The sequence below is a fragment of the Bacillus rossius genome, chromosome 1, assembly GCF_032445375.1.
Source record: "Bacillus rossius redtenbacheri isolate Brsri chromosome 1, Brsri_v3, whole genome shotgun sequence".
Classification (NCBI taxonomy): Eukaryota; Metazoa; Arthropoda; class Insecta; order Phasmatodea; family Bacillidae; genus Bacillus; species Bacillus rossius.
Genome location: NC_086330.1, coordinates 308,183,206 through 308,206,021, shown reverse-complemented (window position 1 = coordinate 308,206,021; position 22,816 = coordinate 308,183,206). Strand labels below are relative to the sequence as shown.

Here is a 22,816-nt window from a genome sequence, read left to right as displayed (position 1 = left end):
TCTACATGAAAACACTTAGATACTTGATATCCTTCCCATGCGAAAAGTAAGAGTTACAAATTTACTGACACACTAGAATTATTTTATTATTTTTGATTAACACTTCACAATTTCATCTCTAAAAATATGCAGAAGCCAATAATCTCACGAATTATTGGAAATAAATTCAGTGCTGGCTTGATGATAAGCGATACAAGAGCATAATAAAAAAAATGGCGTTGTAGCAAAATTAACATAATTTTAATCCGTACACATGTTGTAAACAACTGCTATCGATACACCTAAAATTATTGAATGTAGGATATCAAAATTGTATGTAAACATGGGGAAATAAATTTTTGCCCCCCTTGTGTTTACAGGATGTCATGTGAAGGAAAATAAACAGAATTTCATTATATTAAAAGTTTTGGCATTTTTTTTTATTAAAGTTTTGGCATTTTTTGAGATGCCTCAACATCGGTGGAAGCTGTATTTTCCATTTAATTTTGCTGTTACAAGAAAAAATTCCAGACATATTTTGTGATTTCCACAACTTTTCGAGTATTCACAGACCATTTTAAAAATAATAATCATCAAACTCTATGAAATATACACAGCTTTATTTATTTATTTTTATAGAGACCCGATCCATCTCTACTCATTAGTTTGACTCCAGCCTCTGGGTTGACTAGTCGTGACCTGTGCCACCAACTTGCAGTCCATTACCGTTTCATGAGAGCCGGGAAAGTTGGTTCCACCTGAGACTTATACGCATTAGTGCTTATTTCAGTGGTACAGAATTATATTTATAGTTCTCGGTGTCTTGTCAAATTGATGATTTATGATACGGTATTATTTTAAAGTACATAGTTATTTTTCAGGTAAATGAAAATGTGATAATTTCGGTATTTTTCTAATTTTTAAAAATTTCTGACATCATTGTACTAAAAGAACAAAATAATTCAAAGAATGGCATTTTCACTTGTGTAAAAAATTATTTTTCCATCATATCACTTCAAAGACCATTATGGTTTAGTGGATCCTAGTCTGGAGTTACCATCCCCGGAGGTAGGTCTCTTTGGACCCCACGAAATTCATTGCTTCCCATCAGTGATCTCTTTATGCTGTTTCAATTTCAAATTTATATGAAACTCTTTCTTAACGTTCTCGGGGTCTGTCTCGGGCAGCATACTGTTTAATTAATATATACATATTTAACCCAAAAGCCATGGGTGTGCCAAATTTTACCTGCACCGATAGCTCCATAAGGGATTTAATCTGTTGTAATTCATTGTGCACTGTTTATTGATTATAAAACAACGTGCAATTAAAAATGACTTTACTGAAATATATACATATATATACACAATTAAATGTATATTCTTGGCCACGTGCTAGCTTCCTGCAGTCATCAGGGTGTGGGGACGCCTCAAGAGGCCACATTCTACTTATGTATTAGCATGCCTAGCACCGAGAACAAGCCAGGTAACTGTGACAAGGAGGTTTCAAGTCTTCTTTTCCACCCAAGTGATGTCACACACCCAGATGATAGTTTTGCCAGGTATCTGGGCTCTTAAGCATACGAGGTGTGGTCAAAAAGAAAACAAACTTTTTAAATAGCGCACCAAATGGCAGAGGGAACGTGCTGCGGCTACTAAGCGCACCTAGTGACAGGTTTAGACACAAACTGCTATTTTCCATGTTTTGCTATGACAGTTTGTTGGAGAGTTACAGCTACTGAAGTGAGTACGTGCATAAGTCGTTTGTCGGATTATTGCCTAAGTGATAACAAAACAGCTTGAAAAGCAACATGTGTGTGTTAAATTTTTCTACAAACTTGGCAAAATTTTACAGAGAAATTTCAATTGCTTAAATATGTAATCATATGGAAAGGACTGTATGAGTAGCACTCAGTGCTATTAATGGTTTAAGTGTTTTGAACATGACAATGTCGGTCTGTGACGATCCCAAGCCTGGACGATCTTCCACATCAACAGATGATGACCATGTTGAGAGAGTCATGCTGTGATTCCATGGAAATCATCATTTATCTGTTCGAGATGTTGTTAACGAAGTGGGCATCAGCATAAGATCATGCCATCAAATTTTAAGTGACAAACTTGAGATGCATCATATCAGTGCAAAATTCATGCCATGTTTATTGAATAATGATCAGAAACAGATCCATGTTGAAATCAGCCGGAAACTGCTTGACACTGCCAATGCTAATGAAAACTTCCTTAGAACATCATAACAGGGGATGAGACGTAAATTTATGGCTATAATGTTGAAACAAGGTGCAGTCATCATAGTGGCTGGGCAAAGTGTCTTCTCATCTAAAAAAAGGCACACATGAGTCAGTCAAAGATAAGGGTGATGTTGATTGTGTACCACGTGGTCAGATGGTAAACAAGCAAGGTTATTAGGGAATTCTAGCATGTTTGAGGGATGCTGTGTGCAGGAAGAGACCTGAATTGGGGGGTAACAATATTTCTAACTATATTTGGATGTTGCATCATGACAATGCACCGGTTCATGCATCACTCCTTGTCCGCATCTATCTGGCAAAAATCACACCCTTTGTGCCCCATCCACCCTAGTCTACGGACCTAGCCCAAGCAGACTTTTTCCTGTTTCCCAAACTTACTATCACGTTGAAAGGATGTAATTTCCAAACCATAGAGACAATTGAACACAAATGCGACAAGAGACCTGAGAAGCGCCATCCGAGAAAGTGTGTTCCAGGAGGCTTTCCAAAAATGGAATAAATGTTGGGAATGGTGTATTGCACGTGAAGGAGACTACTTTCAGGGAGTCAGTGCTTAAAATGTTGTACAATAAGAAATACAGATGTTATAGCAAAAGTTTGGTTTCTTTTTGAACAAACCTCGTAAGGAAATGCCCAACATATCTTACTAACACTTTAAGCACATCCCCTGCTCTTACATAAATACAATATCAATGAATCCCAGATATGAGTAATGAAAAAACACACACATTAAAAGTAAAAAAAGTGTACACTCACACGATAAGACATTATGAAAAGTGGGAACAGCATAAAAAAAAATGCCACAATGATAAATGAGAAAGTGGCAGAAAAAATTAGGGACAATAGGATAAACCATATTGAATTTCTCAATTTTTGTAGTTATGTCAGTTCTGAGTTATTTATATGAATTTATGGCATAAAGGGCATATTAATTACTTTAAAGGAAATTTTACATAACTGCAGCTTATAAACAGGTTACAGTCGGGAACACAATACAAGTTATTTCACATGGAGAACTACAATTATCGTAAGTACCCCAGTCCATGAATGTTGTTATCAACTAATGCTCAAAGATAAGTCCTATGCCATGCCAAACCATAACTTTTTCAACTGAGCAGTACTGCAATCTGTGGCTTAGCATATAAAAAAAACTCTTTGGGTTACCAAAGAAAGTGAGACATAGCAGGATTGAAGTGATCCCACTGAAGTTGTCCATGTCACACACAGTTCTGTCGTACAAATAGTTTAAGACCGACTTATAATACTGAAAATGTATGACGAAAAACATGGTGATTTAGCGAGTGCTGAGGCATACAAAAACAATAGTGCATACCTTCCTTCTCATAATACCACGTGCACAGCTTTGAGAAGAGCTTCTCGAGGCTAGAGTCCTTGGCAATAGGCGCGAGGTAGCCGATGGTTGTGGCAAAATGTTTGCGGACAGCGGCGTTGCGGTCCGTCAGCCCTGATGTAAGCACAGCCAACAGCTTGCCTGCAATGACATGTCACACCAACACTGTCATACCACGTACAACACACTTAGACACCATCACTGCCAACAGCTGGACTGCAAGGTCATGTTGGGAAGAATCATCACTCAACAGCTCTCTCCATGACAACTGTAGTTATGGCAGTTCTTTAAGTCTTTTCAGGTCACAAACACTCATAAGCTTAAGTTATTGTAATAAACAGGAAACTAAATAATGCTTTATTATGAACTACCATATTTATGGTTCAAACATTTTATGCAAAATTCTAGTTTAAAAAAAAATGTACTGCGGACCTTATGAAAGTTGTTTACCATAAGTTAAAAAATAATAATAATAATAATACTAATAATAATATTGCACTGGGTGGTTGAACATGTGCGCAAATAACTAACCTATATTGGTTTTTAATAAATATAACTCTAAGAGTAAGTATAATTTGTTTAATCAAAATATTTCAGCAGTAGCGTGAAGTTCCATGAGCACCGTACATCTGCAATGTCAGTGCCGGAAAGTGACTTGTCTGCTGTGCTGTGCTGTGCAGGCAAGGCAAGGAGGGGAAAAAAAAATTAAATAAATGAGCTAGAGAGAGAGAACAAGTATGTGTGCACGATGTGTGAGGTCATGTGGCAGTGTTGACAGTTCACCCTCCGTGAATTGGCACTCTACTAAATTAACGTGTATTTTGACAGGTGTTTATGATGCAACTGTGCCCCAACATTATTGTTTTCGTAAGGGATTTCCAATACTTTTAACTGAACTTTCTGTAACAGAACTTCAGCCATCATTGGAGTTTATAAGTGCACTTTTATATTCCTCAAGCCACGTACAAGTTTGCCAGTACCTATGAGAGCTGGTTTTTAAAGAAGGAACTGTTTTTCTGTGGAAAAGGGATGGGTGAAAAAATAAAATACAACAGATGAAAGGGAAACAAGAGTATACAAAATAGCAGTCGTCTCCTTCACACCTTCCTGATAGTAAACAGACAAAGAAACTAGGGTCAACACAAGTGGTGTATTTCTTACCTTCTAATAAGCTGAGACACGGAACAAGGAACTTGTATCCATGGAACTCTAGTGAAGATAGATTAATGGTGCGACCCTTATAGTGAAAATGTAATATTTTTTTGCCCAACATTAAAGGTGCGATCCATACACAGGGGTGACCCTTCTGCAGGTAAATATGGTATGTCATGTGACATTAAATTTATATTTTAGAAATTTAGAGGCTAGCACTGTAACTTTCAAGTAGTGGTGCACCGATGCGGATACCGATGAATCGTAATCGGCGATTATGGGTACTTACCGATTAATCGTAATCGGCAATTATCTTAACGATTACTTTGCCGATTATCTACGTCCCGGCGTAATTAAGTAGGTTTTTACCGTGTAATATTTTATCACATATTTTAGGACAAAATACGGTAATATTTGTATATATTACAAAATTCATCTAACTCCGTCATATCTTTGAATATATATACTGTATAGAAGTCGCCAGCCCAGGTTAAAATTTCTAATACGGTTTTGAGGTAGTTGGTTAATTCACCGCCGCAATCGCCACCATCTCTAGGGCATCGACTTGTGGTGGTCCCTAGCAGACAAGTGTCGAACTCTTCAAACACCCCTTCCCCCTCCCGTTAAACGATCTTGAGCTGCAGTGAATGATAGGTGGGGGGTGCGGGGAATGACAGCGGGCGACACTGCTGCGCTCTAACGTGTAAATAACAACTAAGACGATACAGGGCGTTACGGCAGCGCACTGCAGCGGTGAAGTTCCCAAGCTGCTCATCATACGCTTCTGAAAAACGTAGAGTAAATCCTATCCACTCGCGACTTCTATACAGTATATATATTCAAAGGTCATATCAAGATTAGAGATATTTCGTTAAGTTTAATAAATCTCGTTGCCTCGAACAATAAAAAATGCATTTTTCCTACACGTTTATTTACGTTTCGTCTTTTGTTCTGTCTTTTGTTTAGTGGCCTTGTACATTACCTATAGCCAGAGACGTAAAATAGATGGCACGCAATCAAAATACCACAAGCAGTTGTAAGTGTATTCTATGAGAATCGATCTTTTAGAGTCGATAGTAGCGGTTCAAAATCGTGGTCTCGATACCTTTCAGAGTTTATCACTGCATTTTACAAACTCGTTATGGTCGTCTTCTTTGTCTTCGTCGTCTTTGGTAACATTATCCGTTGTTGTGTTATTTGTATGTGACGTGAAAAATGAAAAAGTATTTATAATTTTATACATTCAGTCAACATTAATAAAATCACATGTGCTACAATTGGTTTTGAGTAGTGATGGGTCGAATCCCATTTTTCCCGAATCCGAATCTCGAATTCAAATCCCAAACAGTACCTTGAATCCACCCCTCGAATACGAATCCAGATATCAAGGGTTAATTATAAAATAATTTATAAGTTAAGAGAAAAAATTAAACATTATGCAGAATTATTTAACCCTTTAAATTTTTAATAATAAAAAAAAAAGAATTTTGACACGGTCTGGATCAAGACGTTTCCGTTTTTGGTCACATATGTTTCCTGCAGTGCTGAACAAACGTTCAGAGAACACTGTCGCAGGTGGTGAACACAAATATTTTTTGGACAGTTTATGTAACCTGGATGAACACGCAGACAGTTTTCCAGTATTCGAGAATGTTTATTTCTGGGTTAACTGTAGGATCACGTAAGAATCTGGTCACTTCATCAATTGCTGTAGAATCTGACTTGGTGGATTTAAGGCATTCAGGCATTATCTGTGAGTACACTGATTCATGTATCCACGGAAATCGGAAAACGAAATTCAACATCCGACGGAACAATATTTTGTAGTTACCAACTTGACATTTGTTTAAAGTCCCAAATGAAGATAAACACTTTCCTGAAATATTTAACGGAAACTGAAAGGCGCCATCTTGGCTTCAATGGTTTTAGGCACGGTCTAAGAAGGGGAGGTCTGGACACTCCCCAACCAGGCCAGCATGCAAAAGTGGCACACCTAATGTCTCCGTAGTTCCGCTCCGCTCCACCATCTGACCTGTAGCGCTGGTTGTTCTGCGGTGGTATTTTAAGCTTTGTTGTTATGAACAACTCAACATAATAATCATTTAAATTTTCATTTAAATGTTAAAAATGCATTAATCTCCAGATATCGATACAGTATTAAATTGGATGTGTTTATGTTTTATAATATTTGGAATTATTTCATAAATTAGGTAAATTAGGTTACGAAGTATAGTTTCCACATTGGCATTGGCGGGAAGCCAGGAACTTCATTGTGAGCAAGGAGCATTGATTGTTAGTAAAGAGAATAAGCGTATATTATTTTAATTGTGAAAATGCCTAACCATTGTAAAACCATTGCAAAACAAATTATCAGGCAAAGTCAGACGAGAAAGTTGCAATATTCCGAGTTCCCAATGATGACAATGTTAGGCAATTGTGGCAGAAAGAAATTCCACGAGACAAGTTTGTACTTAAAAGATCCCATTATGTATGCGAAAAACATTTTGTGGAAGACGACATTCTGACAAAAAAAAAAAAAAGGAACACAAAGATCATTTCGGAAATGTCATTGGAATAGTAAGTTAAATTTTATTATTTGTATGAATGTAGTCTAAAGATTACTTATTTTTGTATAGGCCTGACTTTTTTAAAAATGTATGTAATATGTCGAATTTTATTAATGATCAGCACAACCCTGATAATACCTGTTTGTAAGTAGTTTGACAATACACAATTTTTTTATTAAAATACAAAATTTGCAAAACGAGTGCGGTCTCTTCCTTAAAAAAATAATAAAAATCCCAAAATACTTTTATTCAGTGCTCTAAACTTTCCTTTGTTATTTCAAAAAGGCGCAGTTACGGTATTCCAACTCGTTTAGGAGTAATCGCAGTTTGTAATTAACATTACAATACCTGTGCATTCATGCGGTCGGTGACGTTTTTGCTTGCTGTGTATGTGCGTGTTGTTTGTTTTCGGCAACTTATAAAAACGTATATATTTTTTATTTGAATATTGTAATGCAATGTAAATAAATTTTTTTTAAAAAAATACGTCTCTACTATGTGAAGCGTCAACCCTTGACATGAGACACAAAACATTAACGATGGCACTTATTTGTGTAGCAAATAATGTATTGTAAATGCAGGTGTGGTATTGTTATTCAAATACGTAAATCAACCAAGTTATGTAATTTGATTCAGCCTTTAATTTTAAATGTTAAAATATAGTGTAATTTTATAAAAATTCATTGCAGTGCATCAAATACTGACGTAACTCTCTACGTTTGTAATTATGGAGTAGAGGGCCACCATGGAAATAAAAAAAGTAAAAAAAAACTTATTTTTACTTCTTTACATGATTCCTGATAATTCTGCAAAACGGCATTGCGATATTTCCAGTAATTTGCCTAAAATTACCTTTTTAAACGAGTGTATTTTTTTAAGTTTTATAGATATTATTATATTAGGTTGCGGAAACGTGGCCCTATGCCCGATTATCACGTTACTGTGCGTCCTCCGGCGATGATTTTGAACTATCGTTGTATCGTATATTATTTACCTATTGTTTGTTTTTCACGAGAATTGACAAATTCATCATAACGTCTAGTGATATATTTCCACCGCAAGACACCTAGCGCTAGAGTTTAATAGCGGACGTCGAACGAACTATGGAGACAGTAAGTGGTCACTTTTATCTGGCGAGTGTCCAGACCTCCCCTTCTTAGACCGTGGTTTTAGGCCATAAGAAATATTCTCGTGCATTTTTTAAAACTAAGCCTCACTAAAGCATAGTGATTAATATGCACGAAGTTAAAAGTGACGGGGTGTTTTCTCTAGTTTACCCATTAAAATTCTTTATATTAATATTAGTTATTTTTTGTGTTGCTCAAATTGATTGGCTAACAAATTCACTGGTTGGCCATTGTGGAATTCTCAATTAATACATATTTTAACGTTGGTAGTCTACACAAACCAAACTTGGTCCTAAAAAAATTCATAAATAGAATGTGTATCAAAATATTTAAAATTGAATCGCCATTAAAATAATAATTGTATAATGTATTAATTTTTGTCATTCATTATTTCATTGTTATTACTACATGTGTGACCGTAACTTGTGATGAAAGTCGGCATTATTGTTGTATTATGTACTAAGTAACAGATTTCTCGGTAAAGTTATTAAAAAAAAACAAGATTCATATTACTAGTCTAGATCCTAAATGTGCTTTATTTTATTTTTTAGCATATTCTGAGAATACATATGTGATTTATGCCTTATTTAATGCCAATGTAGCGACAATGCATCCATGTTCATGAATATAAAGTAAGTTTCCCAATCAGTACATGCTTCATAATTTTTCTATATAATAACGAATTAAAAGAACAATACAGTAGAACCTCGTTAATCCGTGATGCTCTAATTCGGGAATCGATTAATCCGGGACGATTTAAAAGAGAAGAAAAAAATGAGAAGTAAAAATTGTCAGCGCTTAAAATTAACGTCACGCGGGCCGGCGGCCGGCAAACACTACAAGCCATCGCGTGGGCCGCCAAACTCTGCCACGCTGTTTGTACCGACCCTTTGTGTCGCCCCCCTTTCAGCTGTCACATTTGTCACTCTTTAAACTTGAGGGGGATGTCCTGACTTCTGCTTCCCGTCTCCCTTTGTTTGTTTCCACCCGCCAACGCACGGCAGGCGCCTGGTGAGTGACGTGTCTGGCTGGCATTCGGCTGTAAGATGGGGAATTGGGGGGGGGGGGGGGGGGGGTGCGAGGTCAGCATGATCTTATCTTTCTCTCTTCGGCTGTTGTAAATGACCGTGAACTAATGGCTAGGCAGTGCTGTATTTTTTTAAGCCGAGACACTAATTCGAAGACGGCCGGCCCTTACCGTGAACAGATTATCCGTTTTTTTTGTTTACAGGATTTCAATTGTCCGGGCATCGGTGGGTCCCAATTAACACGAATAAAAGGGAGTTTACTATTTTTTATCCATCTGCTGCCAAGGCGCAGTAAGCCTCGGGAGATGTTACGTCACATGACCTTGGCCTTAACCCAGCTGCACGCTGGTGTCCGAGAAGCTTGACAAGACATTCCGGGCTTTTAATCGCTAGTCCGTGAAATTCGGTAATCCGTGATTATCTCGGTCCCGACCATCACATATTAACGAGGTTCTACTGTACCTCAATAGGATGTGTACCAAGGAAAACGTGAACAGGCCAAGTAAATTGTAAGCATTTAAGTTTTTAAATATTTTTCCTCGAATCCCGAATCTTTTCCCTCGAATTTCGAATCTTTCGAATACTAGAGATTCGGTGGGATTCGAGGATTCGAGGATTCGACCGGCCCATCCCTAGTTTTGAGTCATTTTTATATAATTATAGTGAGATGGCGACTAAGGAGAAAAAAAGTGAAGTGTGAAAACATTTTTCTATAAACTCAAGTGAACAAAATATAGCAACATGTTTACATTGTTAAACGGTAATTTCTCGTTGCAACCTTATGTGATAGTACTGATAGTCGATAATAATGCTAGTTTTCCGCAACATAAACTTACCCACTGTAAATTACAATTATTAGACTGTAGTTCAAGTTGTTTACAATAACAAATATAAATAGAAGTTAATTTAATTTACACTTTGCAATGACTTAATAGTGTATTTTATATATTCTTATACTGTTATTATAACTGTATTCTCAATTTTACCTAACTTTGTTATTAAATTCACATGGGGATAAAAAATTTTGTGTGCATTATTACACTTAAAAAAATTTGTTCATTATAATCGGTAACTGAATCGGTATCTGCCGATTATTGCTCTTATAATCGGTAATCGAATCGGTAATCGGTAAAGTCATATCGGTGCACCACTACTTTCAAGTATCAAGAGAAATTACTAAATTTTTTTAAAGCAATGGAGAATAATCACGAGAACTATGTGCTGGAAACTAGAGAACACAAGTGCCACAGTTGCAGGACCATAAGGACAGTCTCACCTGCGTAGGGTTGCAGCTCCTGCCGCAGGTGGTATGTGAGCAGCACGACGAAGTGCGCGCTGGCAACACGTGTGCCCAGGGCCACCGACCCCTTCATCAGTTCCAGCACGCGTGGCATCAGCTGGGGCAGCACGCTTGCATCCACGTACTGCACGCACTGCAACACACGCAACACACTCACACAGAGAAGAAATGCACACTTGTGTACGAATATGAGAGCACAAGTTGGTAGCCAGCTTTGTTCGAAAAGAATAAATTGATTAGTTGGATATAAGCATCCAAGATTGACTTGATAAGTGGTAGATGGTACAAGTTGAAGGAAAGAGACACGCCTGTGCAAATAAAGGCTTTTATTTTGTATTGAACTTGAATAAAAATTTCAAAATAGTCTTGAATATGAACATTAAATTCAAATAGCAAGAATAGGTAAAATGTTTAATTAAACTTTTTAAATATTGCATTTATCCAAAAATAACACAACTCTGAACGTAATGCGACCCAAAACATTTTCCCTACGAGTTTATGAAAAATTCTTTATGAAGTAGAAATCATAATTAAAGTACAATAGCACTTGAAAATTATTTAAATTAGTAACTTTATTCCACATATGTATACTAAATTTTTTTCTGGTGCTACTTTCATCAGGCGAGTGATTTACACAACTATATTTAAACACCAAGCTGCAGTTAGAAGAAAAAATAGTGTTTTATGACTGTCCTTGAAAAGCAGTCCTTCAGAAAGCAAAAAACTGGTCGACTGGGATCCGTCAGCCTGTGCAGAGGTTCAGGAAACTTAGAGTCTAAAAGTGGCATATGTGATGCAGTTTACAGGCAGAGTGTGTGATTTTTAAACTAAGCTGTTCCCAGTGTAAAAACCACAAGTTTTGTGATTATAATACAACCCTCACTTTTTGTTTCCACAGTTTAGATAAAAATTATAATGTAAAATTAAGGTAAATAGGTAGTTTTATGTTGGTTTTAATGTTAATACTTAAAAAAAAAATGTATAGATGACTGACGCACAAACATACATGTAACAATTGATAAGTTCATCTTCGACCTAGAGCTTATAACAGTCTGCAACTGGACTAAACAGAGCAGACTGGGAGAGGGCCAGACCTTGGCGACGGTGTCCGTGGTGCGGTGGGAGGTTGCGGCGGTCGCGCGAGCCTGGTCCAGCGACTCCTGAGCCTCGCGCTCGGCCCCGAGCTGCGCGCTGAGGTAGCCGAAGGCACGTGGTTCCAACTCCCCAGCCGCCTCGAGCAGCGCCGGCACAAGCTGCGCGAGGTGAGGCTGCAGCAGGCTGCCGGTCGTGCCTACCAGCTGCGACACCAGCTGCAGGCTGCGCACATGCCAGGCACGTGACCCTCACAGCTGCCAATCCGCAGCTGTGTCTGGACGACACCCACGTCCGTGGTGTACAATTCCAAGAACCCCTTTCTTGGCAACAATATGGATTAGGGAATGAGCTTGATCTTTCAGTGACACTGAGGTCGTTCATCAGAGATGTTAAAAGGTGATGGATGTTATTCTAATAGAGTATACATGGACTAATTGGATGAGAAAAACTGAAGTACCCTGAGAAAACACACTGGCACATGGACAAACGACTGCCATGATTCCACTTGAGAGAAATTCAGGTTCGACCTCGCTTGGTGGGAAGTGAATTATCTGAACAATCGAATCACCTTGGTGGTGCTTTCAGAAATTTACCTTTTCTCTTTAAAAATGGAGTTTGGCTTACAATAAACAGTGCATTACATTTGCAGAAAAAAATATAAATATCTAAGAAATGTATGAATAAAAACAAGTCCAGCGCTGGCTACATTTTCATACGCGCTAACAACGGCAATGGGAACAGGTAATTGAAAACATGTTTGAGAGAGAATTATTACAGCGGACAACTTAGTACCCGTGTTAATTAAATAAGTAATAAATAATTTCCTTCCTAATACAAGATGGCCGTGCAAGTACCTGAGGGTCCTAACTTCCTGCACGGAGTTGCAGATACCCGTGTCGAGCAGCACTGGGAGCACGGCACGCACCACCTCGTTGCCTGCCTTGCCAGCACTCGCTCCCACGCCACAGGTGCGTAGGCACAGCTGCACACAAACATCATACACGCGGTCAACTCTCAACACTACTAAACACTCCCAACTATCTCGACTGTCACCATATCGGTAATACAATGCGAAATCTGCGGTGTGTTCAGTGAGATACACAGATGATGTATAACACAAGCAAGAGTAAATTAACAGTTGACCACTCCTCGTGTGTGTACAGGACTGTGGATTCTAGCCGGATGGTCGAACATACCACAAGACAATCGGGTCTCTAAAACCATAATACAACCATGAAAACATTCCTGCGCTGGTTAGGTTGTCGACTTCCGGGAGGCCACACACAGTGTTTACCAACAAAGATACAAAATAAACATAATTATAAAATGAAAATCTCCCAACACTACAAAAAAAGCTCCAGGAACCATAATACTAACAGTATGCAGGAGTCAGGATGAAAGAATATTGGAATAAAAATTAAATATATATTACTTATAAATATAAAAAATAAAAGAAGAACCTGAAGAATAAGTTTATTCAGTTTGTGTCCAAACATAGGGCTCAGAGCACCGAGGTGAAGGCAACTCACCTTCCCCAGGTCGCTGGCGGTGGCGGTGGCGGCGGTTCGCACACCCTGGTGCACGTCGTCCATGACACGGAACAACTGCGCCCAGAGGCGAGGCAGCGAGGACAGAGAGTCGTGCAGGCTGCGGTTAGGGCCACAGCGCAGGAAGTCTGCCACCGCCACGCAGCACGAGTAGCGCACCCGCCACTGCGGCGAGGTCAGGTTCTCTACCAGGTCAGCCAGAATCTCTGCGTGGTACTTGTCTACCTGCGGACGTGTGGCATGGTCAGAACCTCTAGCCGCCGGAACCATATACTGGGACTGTCGCCGCTACATGCTGTGTGCCACTGCAGCTAAGTCCGCCTAGTCCCAAACAGTTTGCATGCTACGATAGATGCTGTTGCTTGGACGGTAAGCTTAGTGCCATGTCACTTCGTAGGTGGCTCGCCAATCACATTTCTATCATTAGCTTCGTCGCTTGTCATTACAAAACAAACTGTTGAGCAAAAAGAAACAAATGGCACAAGGGAACCATTAAAGAAATCTTATCAAAAATATGTTATGATAACAACTGTGCAAAAATTCAAAATTTTCATTCAAATAGTTATTTACACGCAATTTGAATTATAAATAATGAAATAATGAATACTTATTTCATTCCAAAATTTTGTTTTAGAATACCTCGTGAGTTTGGCAAATGTATAGAAATGTTGTCTGTTAAGATTAAGAAATTTGCTGACTGTTCCAGTAGCAGCAAAATGTCTGAAGGAGATGAACGTGTTTGTGCGCACTCGTGTAGGACATTTCATTAATGGTTGTATCGGCGAGTATTTTCGTAATCAGCTGTCCGCAATAAGAAGTTTTAACTTCTCAATCAACGACTATTAATATTTCTTGGGGTTCTCTATACCTTATTATCATGATGCATTAACGTGTGAACTTTACAATAAATTATAAAAACACATCATGAATCAATACTATTATTATTCTTTGTTTTCTCAATATTGTAAAGAGACTTAGTCACTAATCTTTAGAGATAAAAAATATTGACTCCAAAATGTTAATAACAAATTTAAGTGGAATGGGGAAAAAAAAAGAAAAAAGGGAGAAATGTGCACATTAAGAGAAATGGTTACGATACGAACAACTATCAATGAAGGTTACTTATTCTATTACAAATGACCCATTATTATTGCTAAATGCTTTTGACTTTTTCACTTTGCTGAAATCAAACTATCATCTAAATTTTATACAGATACATATCAGTTTAAATGTTTGTGATTGATTTGTTAATTTGGCAAAATAAATAATTATATATATGTATAGAAACTAAAAACCATTTTCATCTAAAAAAAATCTGATTGTGATTTTTGTTATTAATAACACAATTTAATTATGTTCAAATGAGATTAAATATTACTAATTACTAGCCATGTTGTGAATTTTAATTTTTCTCCCCTTGTCTTTGCCAAAATTATCAAAAAAATATTTAGCTACTGATGCAAAATTTAAAATTTTTCCACATAGCAGACAGATAACAGCAGCTACATAAATGAAATTGTGCCTGAAATTCTATTACATTTTGATGATTGATGTCGACCATGAATACACCCTTCCTAAGTCCAATGAGCCTCGCCCCGCTTCAGGCCCCCTTTCCACCCACCGTCACCCTCAATTCAAACCTCCCGCAAATGAGTGTGTGCGTGCGTGTGTTTGTCGCTCTGCAAGAGGCAAGTAGAGTACATATATGCCATGCACCCCTAATAAAATATTTTAATTAATATAATTTGTAATTTTACTAATATTTTTTTAAATACCCCCAGTGTCTTGTTTCTTTTAGCTTAAATAATGACATAGTCTAAAATTAAACCCAATGGCAAAAGGTAAATTTAATGTTCGGCAGCACTGACAATATGGCGGATTCATGAAATATAACTACATACTATATGTGTTCACGGTAAGCAACATTTTATTCAGAGACATCCATAAGTTTTGTTTTTATATTTTTAACATTGTAATGTGATATATATTGTTTTAGAAGTGTAGCAAAACAATATTTAGTTGTAAAATTATTGTGGTCGCATAATTGGCAGATCATCTCAACCTAATATACAATACACGACCAGCTGGTCGGATATTAGGTAGGGCTGTAGCCAGAATTTTATGAAAAGTTTGGGGGGGGGGGGGGGGGAAGGTTCCTCATCAGTGGAAAATCCCCCCCAGGCACTAAACCCAGATTGCTTTGATGGGAGGTGACTGTAGCTAAATGTCCCTCACGCAATGACAGACTCACCGTGTGCTGCGTGTCCGAGACGAGAGCATGCCAGATGCTCGACATGGAGTTCTGGATGCTGGGAGTTGGGTCGAAGCGGTACCTGTAGAGGCGCGGCACAATGCGCGGTAGGTGTGCGCTCAGCTGCTCCCCAGACTGTGCCACCAGCGACGAGAACCCAAACGCAGCCCCCTGCAGTTTACAGGAAAAACAAACTGTAGCACGATATACATTCCTGCCAGGATTTTATTGAATACATTCTACTGCCAATCAGCAATAAACAATAAATAAATTATGTAAAAAAATAAGAACATATAAAAAAATTAAACTCAGTAGTCACTAGGCCTACTCAACTGCAAAAAAAAAAAAAGAGGGGGGGGGGGGAGGGGTTCATGTTCTTATGTATGCACATTAGAAGTTATACTTCTTTTAATTTAATACATTAAGTATTTTCAAATTATTAATTACAAAAATTATAAAAATTAAGTAATTAAGTATTCAGAAGGAAAAAAAAATTTTTACAACAAAATAGGCACAGATATACATATTAGCTGAAGTACTCGGTATTATCCGGGTTTAACACAATGTAAAGAATTTGAGTTCTTATTAATTAAATTTTGTACATTTGACATTCAAAATAATATAAAAATTACAGTCCACATTTTTATTTAGAAAAAAACTACTACCATCTCCAGACTATTAGGAAACTATATTTCTGTAATAAAATGTTACATTTATTAATTCAAATTACTCTTTAAAAAAAAGACTCTTTACATTGTGTTAAACCCTGCTAATGTGTATTTAATACATGTAGTTATAGCCAGATGGCCGCTCGTCCGCTGGCCGCTCTCCCTTCTCTACACTGCAGCCAGTCTTAGATGCTTGAACTTGTGATGCTACCGTCTCTTCCATAGCATTCATGCATTCATTAAGAAATATCTATTGTACGTTTAAGTGTATCATACGGTGTAATCATGCTCGCTTTTCATAGACACTGTTATTCCAACAATCACATGAATAGTAACTTTTTCCAATTGTGAACAAGTTGTGAAATGTTAATACTAATACCAGCTCACATATTTTTAGACCTACACATTTAAGACATTTCTCACATATAATAAACAAGCGAACCTCATACAGTAACACGTATTGTTCGGCTTCTCATCCCCCCGCTTCTTATTTTGCCACCACTGATAATTTTATATTCCCCTCTTTTATTAATTCTCTCAAGGACACACCATCATCCAATTTTTGCAGGAGATAGGAGAGGTTAAAAGAGCAACAAAATTACTACTGGTTAGATAAGACTTGCCCAGGGCCTGGTTGATAAGTTGGAAGAATTTCCTGCCTTGCATTTCTACGCACTTCCCCTTATCAACTTTATCAGTTAATCATTAACAGCTCGCCGTTAAAATTGTTTACGCATGACAACTGGCCGTGCGGTGGTGGCCAGCACACATTACATGCTGCAAGCGAAGTTTTTTTTTCCCTCGTTGTATTAATAGTATTGAATATTTAAGAGTATTATATTTATTAAGGCCAATACACACAAATAATACCGGATATATTTAGTTAAAAAAGTTATTTAAAAATATTTGTTTTCAAGGGTAGTCGTCAAAACGAGCAACCCCCAATTTTATGAAGGTAGCGATTTTACTAATATTATCTGTGGAACCGTGAGCATACGTAATATCGGGGTTCTAGTAGACATTCCATAACCGGCATTATGATAATTCATCATCACAAAAAAATTGTTGTTATATAATTAAAGGATAAGTCCTACAACACAATGCTGTGGACAGGTGCGCGTGCACGAGGGACGGAGCAGCACCTTCTTAGAGTTCCAGATGGCGTTGTTGTTAGCCAGGTGCATGAACTTGTAGATAAGATCTGGCTGGTTGAGGTCACTGGCCAGCGAGCACAGCTCCTTGTACGTTGACAGGCTGCCCCTGCAACACGCATGGTCTTTGTGCTAGTCGAAGCATTACCGAGCCCTGTCCAACTGGATGGTCGCAGCCAGCATCCAGAAAATCAGCTCCATAACATAAGTATCTTGTTTGTTCAAAGTGAAAAATGACGGAAACATAAATATATCACAGGTGGGTCCTTATGAGGAACGTCACATACGGTAAGAAAACCAGTCCAGAATGTGATATCTTGCTGGTTAGATCAGCAAGAGATAACAAACTGCTCAATTTAGTTTTTTCCTGTTTCTTTAAATAGGCACAGGATGAATACATTTCCATTCATTTTTAATTTAAAGACTAGTCACTGGGCCTGTGAAAATACTCAAATTTTCAAATATAAATAGTTTGCTATTTGTATTCAATTAAATTTTGAATACAAACACTTGAATATAGCGAATATTCAATTGGTCAAGAATATTTGACAAGAATATCTGAAAAGTATGCCGTACTGTTGAGGTTAGTTTACTGTTGTCACTTGTGCGATATAAATACCTAGTTTAGATGTTTTGATGGAACTGCGTAATCAAAAACATTAGAAAATACTAGACTTTTTAAACATTCAGAAAGTATACAAAGTTATTTCACTACTGTCTCACAAAACAGTGGTGGAAAAAATCGTGTGGATAATTAAAAAAAAGAACTATTTGTGAAATTTCAAACTTAATTTAAAAAATAATAATTTTGTTATTTTCGTCACCAAACAAATGGAGCAAAAAAAAATTAACAACCATCAACTAGATCATAAAACACAGACAAACATTTGCAATGGCAATTGAAAGAAGTGAACGTGATAGATACAACAGTGTGTAAATTGATAGTCACAATCAATCCACGACTATGCAACACAGTAGCAACTAATTTGTTGTATGTCTCCATGGCAAAACATGTGTTGAGACTCAAAAACAAAACACACAAATGTAAATAAATAATAGTTTTGGAGTCTAGAGAAAATGAACAAAAATGTGTTTGTACTATTCTGAACAAAAATAGTTTACCTGACTATCATTAATAATGAAAACATAAGAATAAGCAAGATTTTACACATGTAAATAGGAGTTTATTTATATCCCTATTATGTGAATAAAGTATTAAAAAAAAAATTATTCGAGTAATAGATTGATTTGACAGTATTTTGCGATACATGATTCGGGATCAATACGCAGAGTAGCAGTTCTGCAAAAAAAAAATCAGGAAAAAAAATTAAATTAAAAATTAAATTATGTTTAGGTAAGGTTAGTTGTGTAAAACATATTTTATTTTCAAAATTTAATATCTTAAAAAATATTTTACATATGATTATTGTAGCTTACATAACCTAATCAATAGAGGCACGATTATATGGTAATGCGCGATAAAACGAAATAACACCGAAAACCGCTCGAAAACACGAAATAAAACGAAATTGTGCGAAATCCATGATATGTCACGAAATTTCGTCTATCCTGATTATTTACGTTTTTTTTTCCATTCTGTAAGGACAATTCACTATCTTCAGCACAATCAAATATTTCTGACAGCCATATATATTATATGCGACGGTGATTCATTATAGATTTTAAAATGAAGTCTCGGAATTAACGTAATATTTTCTTTAAACAGTAATCTTGTGTACCATAATAATTTAAGATGTTGATAACTATGATACAATGGCCGCCGTTCACTTTCTGTAAATACAAAAATAAACGTCCAAAATATGTTTTTCTAAGATTACGTTTTTAATCAATAAAATATTACACACTAAAGCGCATTGTTTTTACTGTTTATTTAAAATAAAGTACGTAGGGTACGAAAATAAAATTAACCCTGCTTAACGTAACGATTGTAAATAATAAATAGTACATGTTTATGTCGGTATTAATTTTCACATACGTATGTTGGTATTCGGTATGCGTTTGTATTCACATCTATTCTCCATTGTTTTGATCTTTCCAGCATGGCAAGTTTTTGTGAATTAAGAGGTTAAATTCTTCCTATGTGATTAAAAATTTTTGATAATGCCTAAAACGAAGGTTTCTGCCAGTAACCGATCAAAAGAATTTTCCAGCGAAGGATTTGATTTCAGTGATAAAATTTTAATGTGCAAATTCTTTAACTGTAGGCTAGACTACGAGAGACGCGATACGCTTGTGAAATATGTCGCGAGTGAGAAACATAAGCGTTTGAGGCAAAACTCATCTGTTAAACGACATCCTTGTCTAAGAGTCTTTAATGCCATTAATTTGCTGTTCAACCCAAGAAATGTGAGTAGGGTTAGCATAGAAGATGCAAACCTACAGAAGTCTCTGCATAACTTGCCTTCTGTTTCCCATCTTCCCATTGATACATTCATACATGGCTATGTTGCTTTCAAAAAAATAATTGAGGATGAACTTTCATTGCCAGAAACGAGCCAAATTGATGATGCAAAGGTACTTTGCTCCCTTAAAGGGGACTACAGTGAATTTGCTCAAGCCAGTTTAAGGGCAATCTGGTTCCCAACATCAAATATTGATGCAGAACGTTCATTTTGCAGGTACTCACTGGTAGTTAGTGACAGAAGACAATGTCTCACTCCAGAAAATGCGGAAAATTTAACTATGATAGTATTTCAATAAAACCGTCTTAATAGTAACTTTGGAAGTGCTTAATTGTTTAATTTTGTAGTGTATGTGATTGTAATTAAGTCGTGAATTTTTTAGTAGTTATTTAAAAGTGTGAATTTATGAATTTGCAAATGAACTTAATTATCTATGAATTTGAAAATGAACTTAATTGTAATTAGATCATGAGGTTTTAGTGTTTATTAATATTTTTTTTAATAAATATGTATGTCGTACAGAAAAGCAAGAAAATTTTGCCGTGGGTATTTTCAGCAAAAAAATAAAACCCTATAACACCGAAATCTTTATTTCTTTACACCGAAATTTGTCTTAAAATAACACCACAAAATCTTGAATCACTAATCAACCATACACTTCAGTTTTATTTGTCTAATTTCTCAGAAGTCCCTGTATTACGTAATAAACTTTTTGTTTCCTTATGTATTTTTTGACATCACGAGAAAATTTTGTTGGATTAGAATTTTTATTCTACTATTCAAATTAAATATTGTAATCAGAGAAAGATTAGGTATTTGTATTTATATTAGTTAGAGACCGAAAAAACCCAGATATTTGCACACGCCTACAAAGTTACTTAGCACTGTTTAATGTACCTGACATATTTTTAAATTTCATAAAAATCATCCTATACCTTTGGAACCCTTGATTTTTTTTTTTTCCAACCGACATATTGGCATACTGCAAAATACATCTCAGAACAGTCACCATTTCGATGCAGCGCAAGCAAACACATTCAAGACGAAGGACAGTGCAGCTGTCACGCTGGCGTACCCGGATGGAGACTGTCCCAGCGCGCCCTCCTCGAAGAGACGGGTGTCGTGGGAGACACGCGCCACCTGGCGTCGCCCGGCACTCAGCTGCTCCAACAGCTCGCCCACGAGGCGTTGCCGCGAGTCCTCGCCGCTGCTCTCGTACACCAGGGCCAGGCCCTTGCTGGCGGCGTCCTGCACCAGCTCTGTGAGACACGGCAACGCACCCTCGTTACTCAAGACAGACATGCACAGGGAGGAGCTGCTAATCAATCCACCACCATCACCAGTGTCGTTTTCTACAAGTATCTTTCTTCTGTCAACATTTCATCTGTATTTAAAAACCTGCCACAAAATTGAGAATTGAACTGTACTCCAACAGAGATAAAGAATTCTATACCGGTCTCTGAAACCACATAATTTAAACCGAAAAGTATTAACATGAAAATTTTTATACTGTGTGTGTGTGTGTGTGTGTGTGTGTATTCACACACAATGAAGGGTCGAGTTTAATTATAGCAAAAAAATAATTTTTTCTAAAAGGAAGATAAAATATTGGGTATCTATACTAATAATAAAATTATTTGATGTAAAAAGTTGTACATGTAACGAAAGTGCGTGTGCGTGTGGGTGAGGACTAGGGGTGGGCGAAGCTTCGTAAGTTCGAATTCGAGTCGAACATTTGTTATATGAGAATTCGTACTCGAAAAAATGAAATTATTCGAAGTTCGAAAAATAGAAAAAAACATTTCAAGTTTTTAAGATAATCTTTTACTATACATACATTACCTAAAAGTTAAAGAATGCCTACGATCAATAACATCAACTGGGAGTTAACTTAGCATAATGAGAAGACACACATGCTTAGCCTAAGCCTAAATGCCTGATCATTTAAACTAACCTCAATCATAATACAAATATGTTCGTTATACTTTGTTCAACTTACATTGGCGTAGAGTAAAATAATTGTCAGTATCGTATTTTGCTGAGAAAATGGTAAATAGCAACTCCGAATCAATTATTTTCATGTTTAGAAACGTGCCAGATTTATTCCCGACTTCGGTATTAGTCTTAATTTCCCCCCACAACAGCTCTTTTTCCATGCATAAATAACGTCAATTAATAATGATTTAACGTGATACAATATTACCAACGGACTTATAAAACAGCAGTTACGGTACTGAATCCAATGAAATAAGATTATTGAATTAAATTCATTTGTAAATAAACGGGGAAAATATTCCATGGATGGAACAGTAGAAAAAATGAGTTACGTGAATAATCGTAAACAAAGATGGCGACCATATAACCACTCCGTTTTTCACCCACACACTTTCTTTTGTGCAAAGAGTAAAGATATTTTTTTTTTACGTTGGACGGATTGTAATAAACAATTAGCAGTTTGTCTCTAAACGGCTGTGCGCGTAAACTGAAGGCCAAAAGTTTAAAAAAAGAAAAAAAAGTTTATATTTACCTTCAATCGTTCTTATTCAATATAATTATTATTATACGATAATAACGTAGAAAGTTCAGACGGCCGTATATAATATTACCATACAGTATTTAGTTGTATACAAATAGTAAAAGTTATGTGGCTAAGTTTTTGGCAATGGTTCAAAAGGCCTAAGTTAATGGAGAATGTTGCGTTGATGGTTAAGTTAGGTTATGTATTAGCAAACGTGTGTGAAAGATTTTTAGCAGTTTACATTATTTGTAGTTGATATTCAAATAATGGAAGAAAGTACTTCTGGTTTAAATCAGGGGCCGCCTGCCAAAAAACCAATAAGTCCTATTTGGTTGTTTTTTTTTTTTTACCAAGAGTGCCAATGGGAAAGAAGCAACTTGCAAAGCATGT

General features: G+C 36.7%; 1 protein-coding gene across 2 annotated transcripts in view; it reads right to left on the bottom strand.

Moving 5' to 3' along the window:
- Positions 1–22,816, bottom strand: part of LOC134527879 (proteasome adapter and scaffold protein ECM29) — a 157,867-nt gene that overhangs the window by 51,854 nt on the left and 83,197 nt on the right. For both annotated transcript variants that reach the window (XM_063360870.1, XM_063360872.1), the window contains exons 19-26: positions 20,984–21,167; positions 17,477–17,594; positions 15,667–15,837; positions 13,398–13,640; positions 12,723–12,850; positions 11,868–12,090; positions 10,750–10,906; positions 3,582–3,740 (exon numbers count right to left, since the gene is read on the bottom strand). In XM_063360870.1, the coding sequence (XP_063216940.1) occupies positions 3,582–3,740; positions 10,750–10,906; positions 11,868–12,090; positions 12,723–12,850; positions 13,398–13,640; positions 15,667–15,837; positions 17,477–17,594; positions 20,984–21,167 (1,383 nt within the window). The remainder of the gene's footprint in view (positions 1–3,581; positions 3,741–10,749; positions 10,907–11,867; positions 12,091–12,722; positions 12,851–13,397; positions 13,641–15,666; positions 15,838–17,476; positions 17,595–20,983; positions 21,168–22,816) is intronic.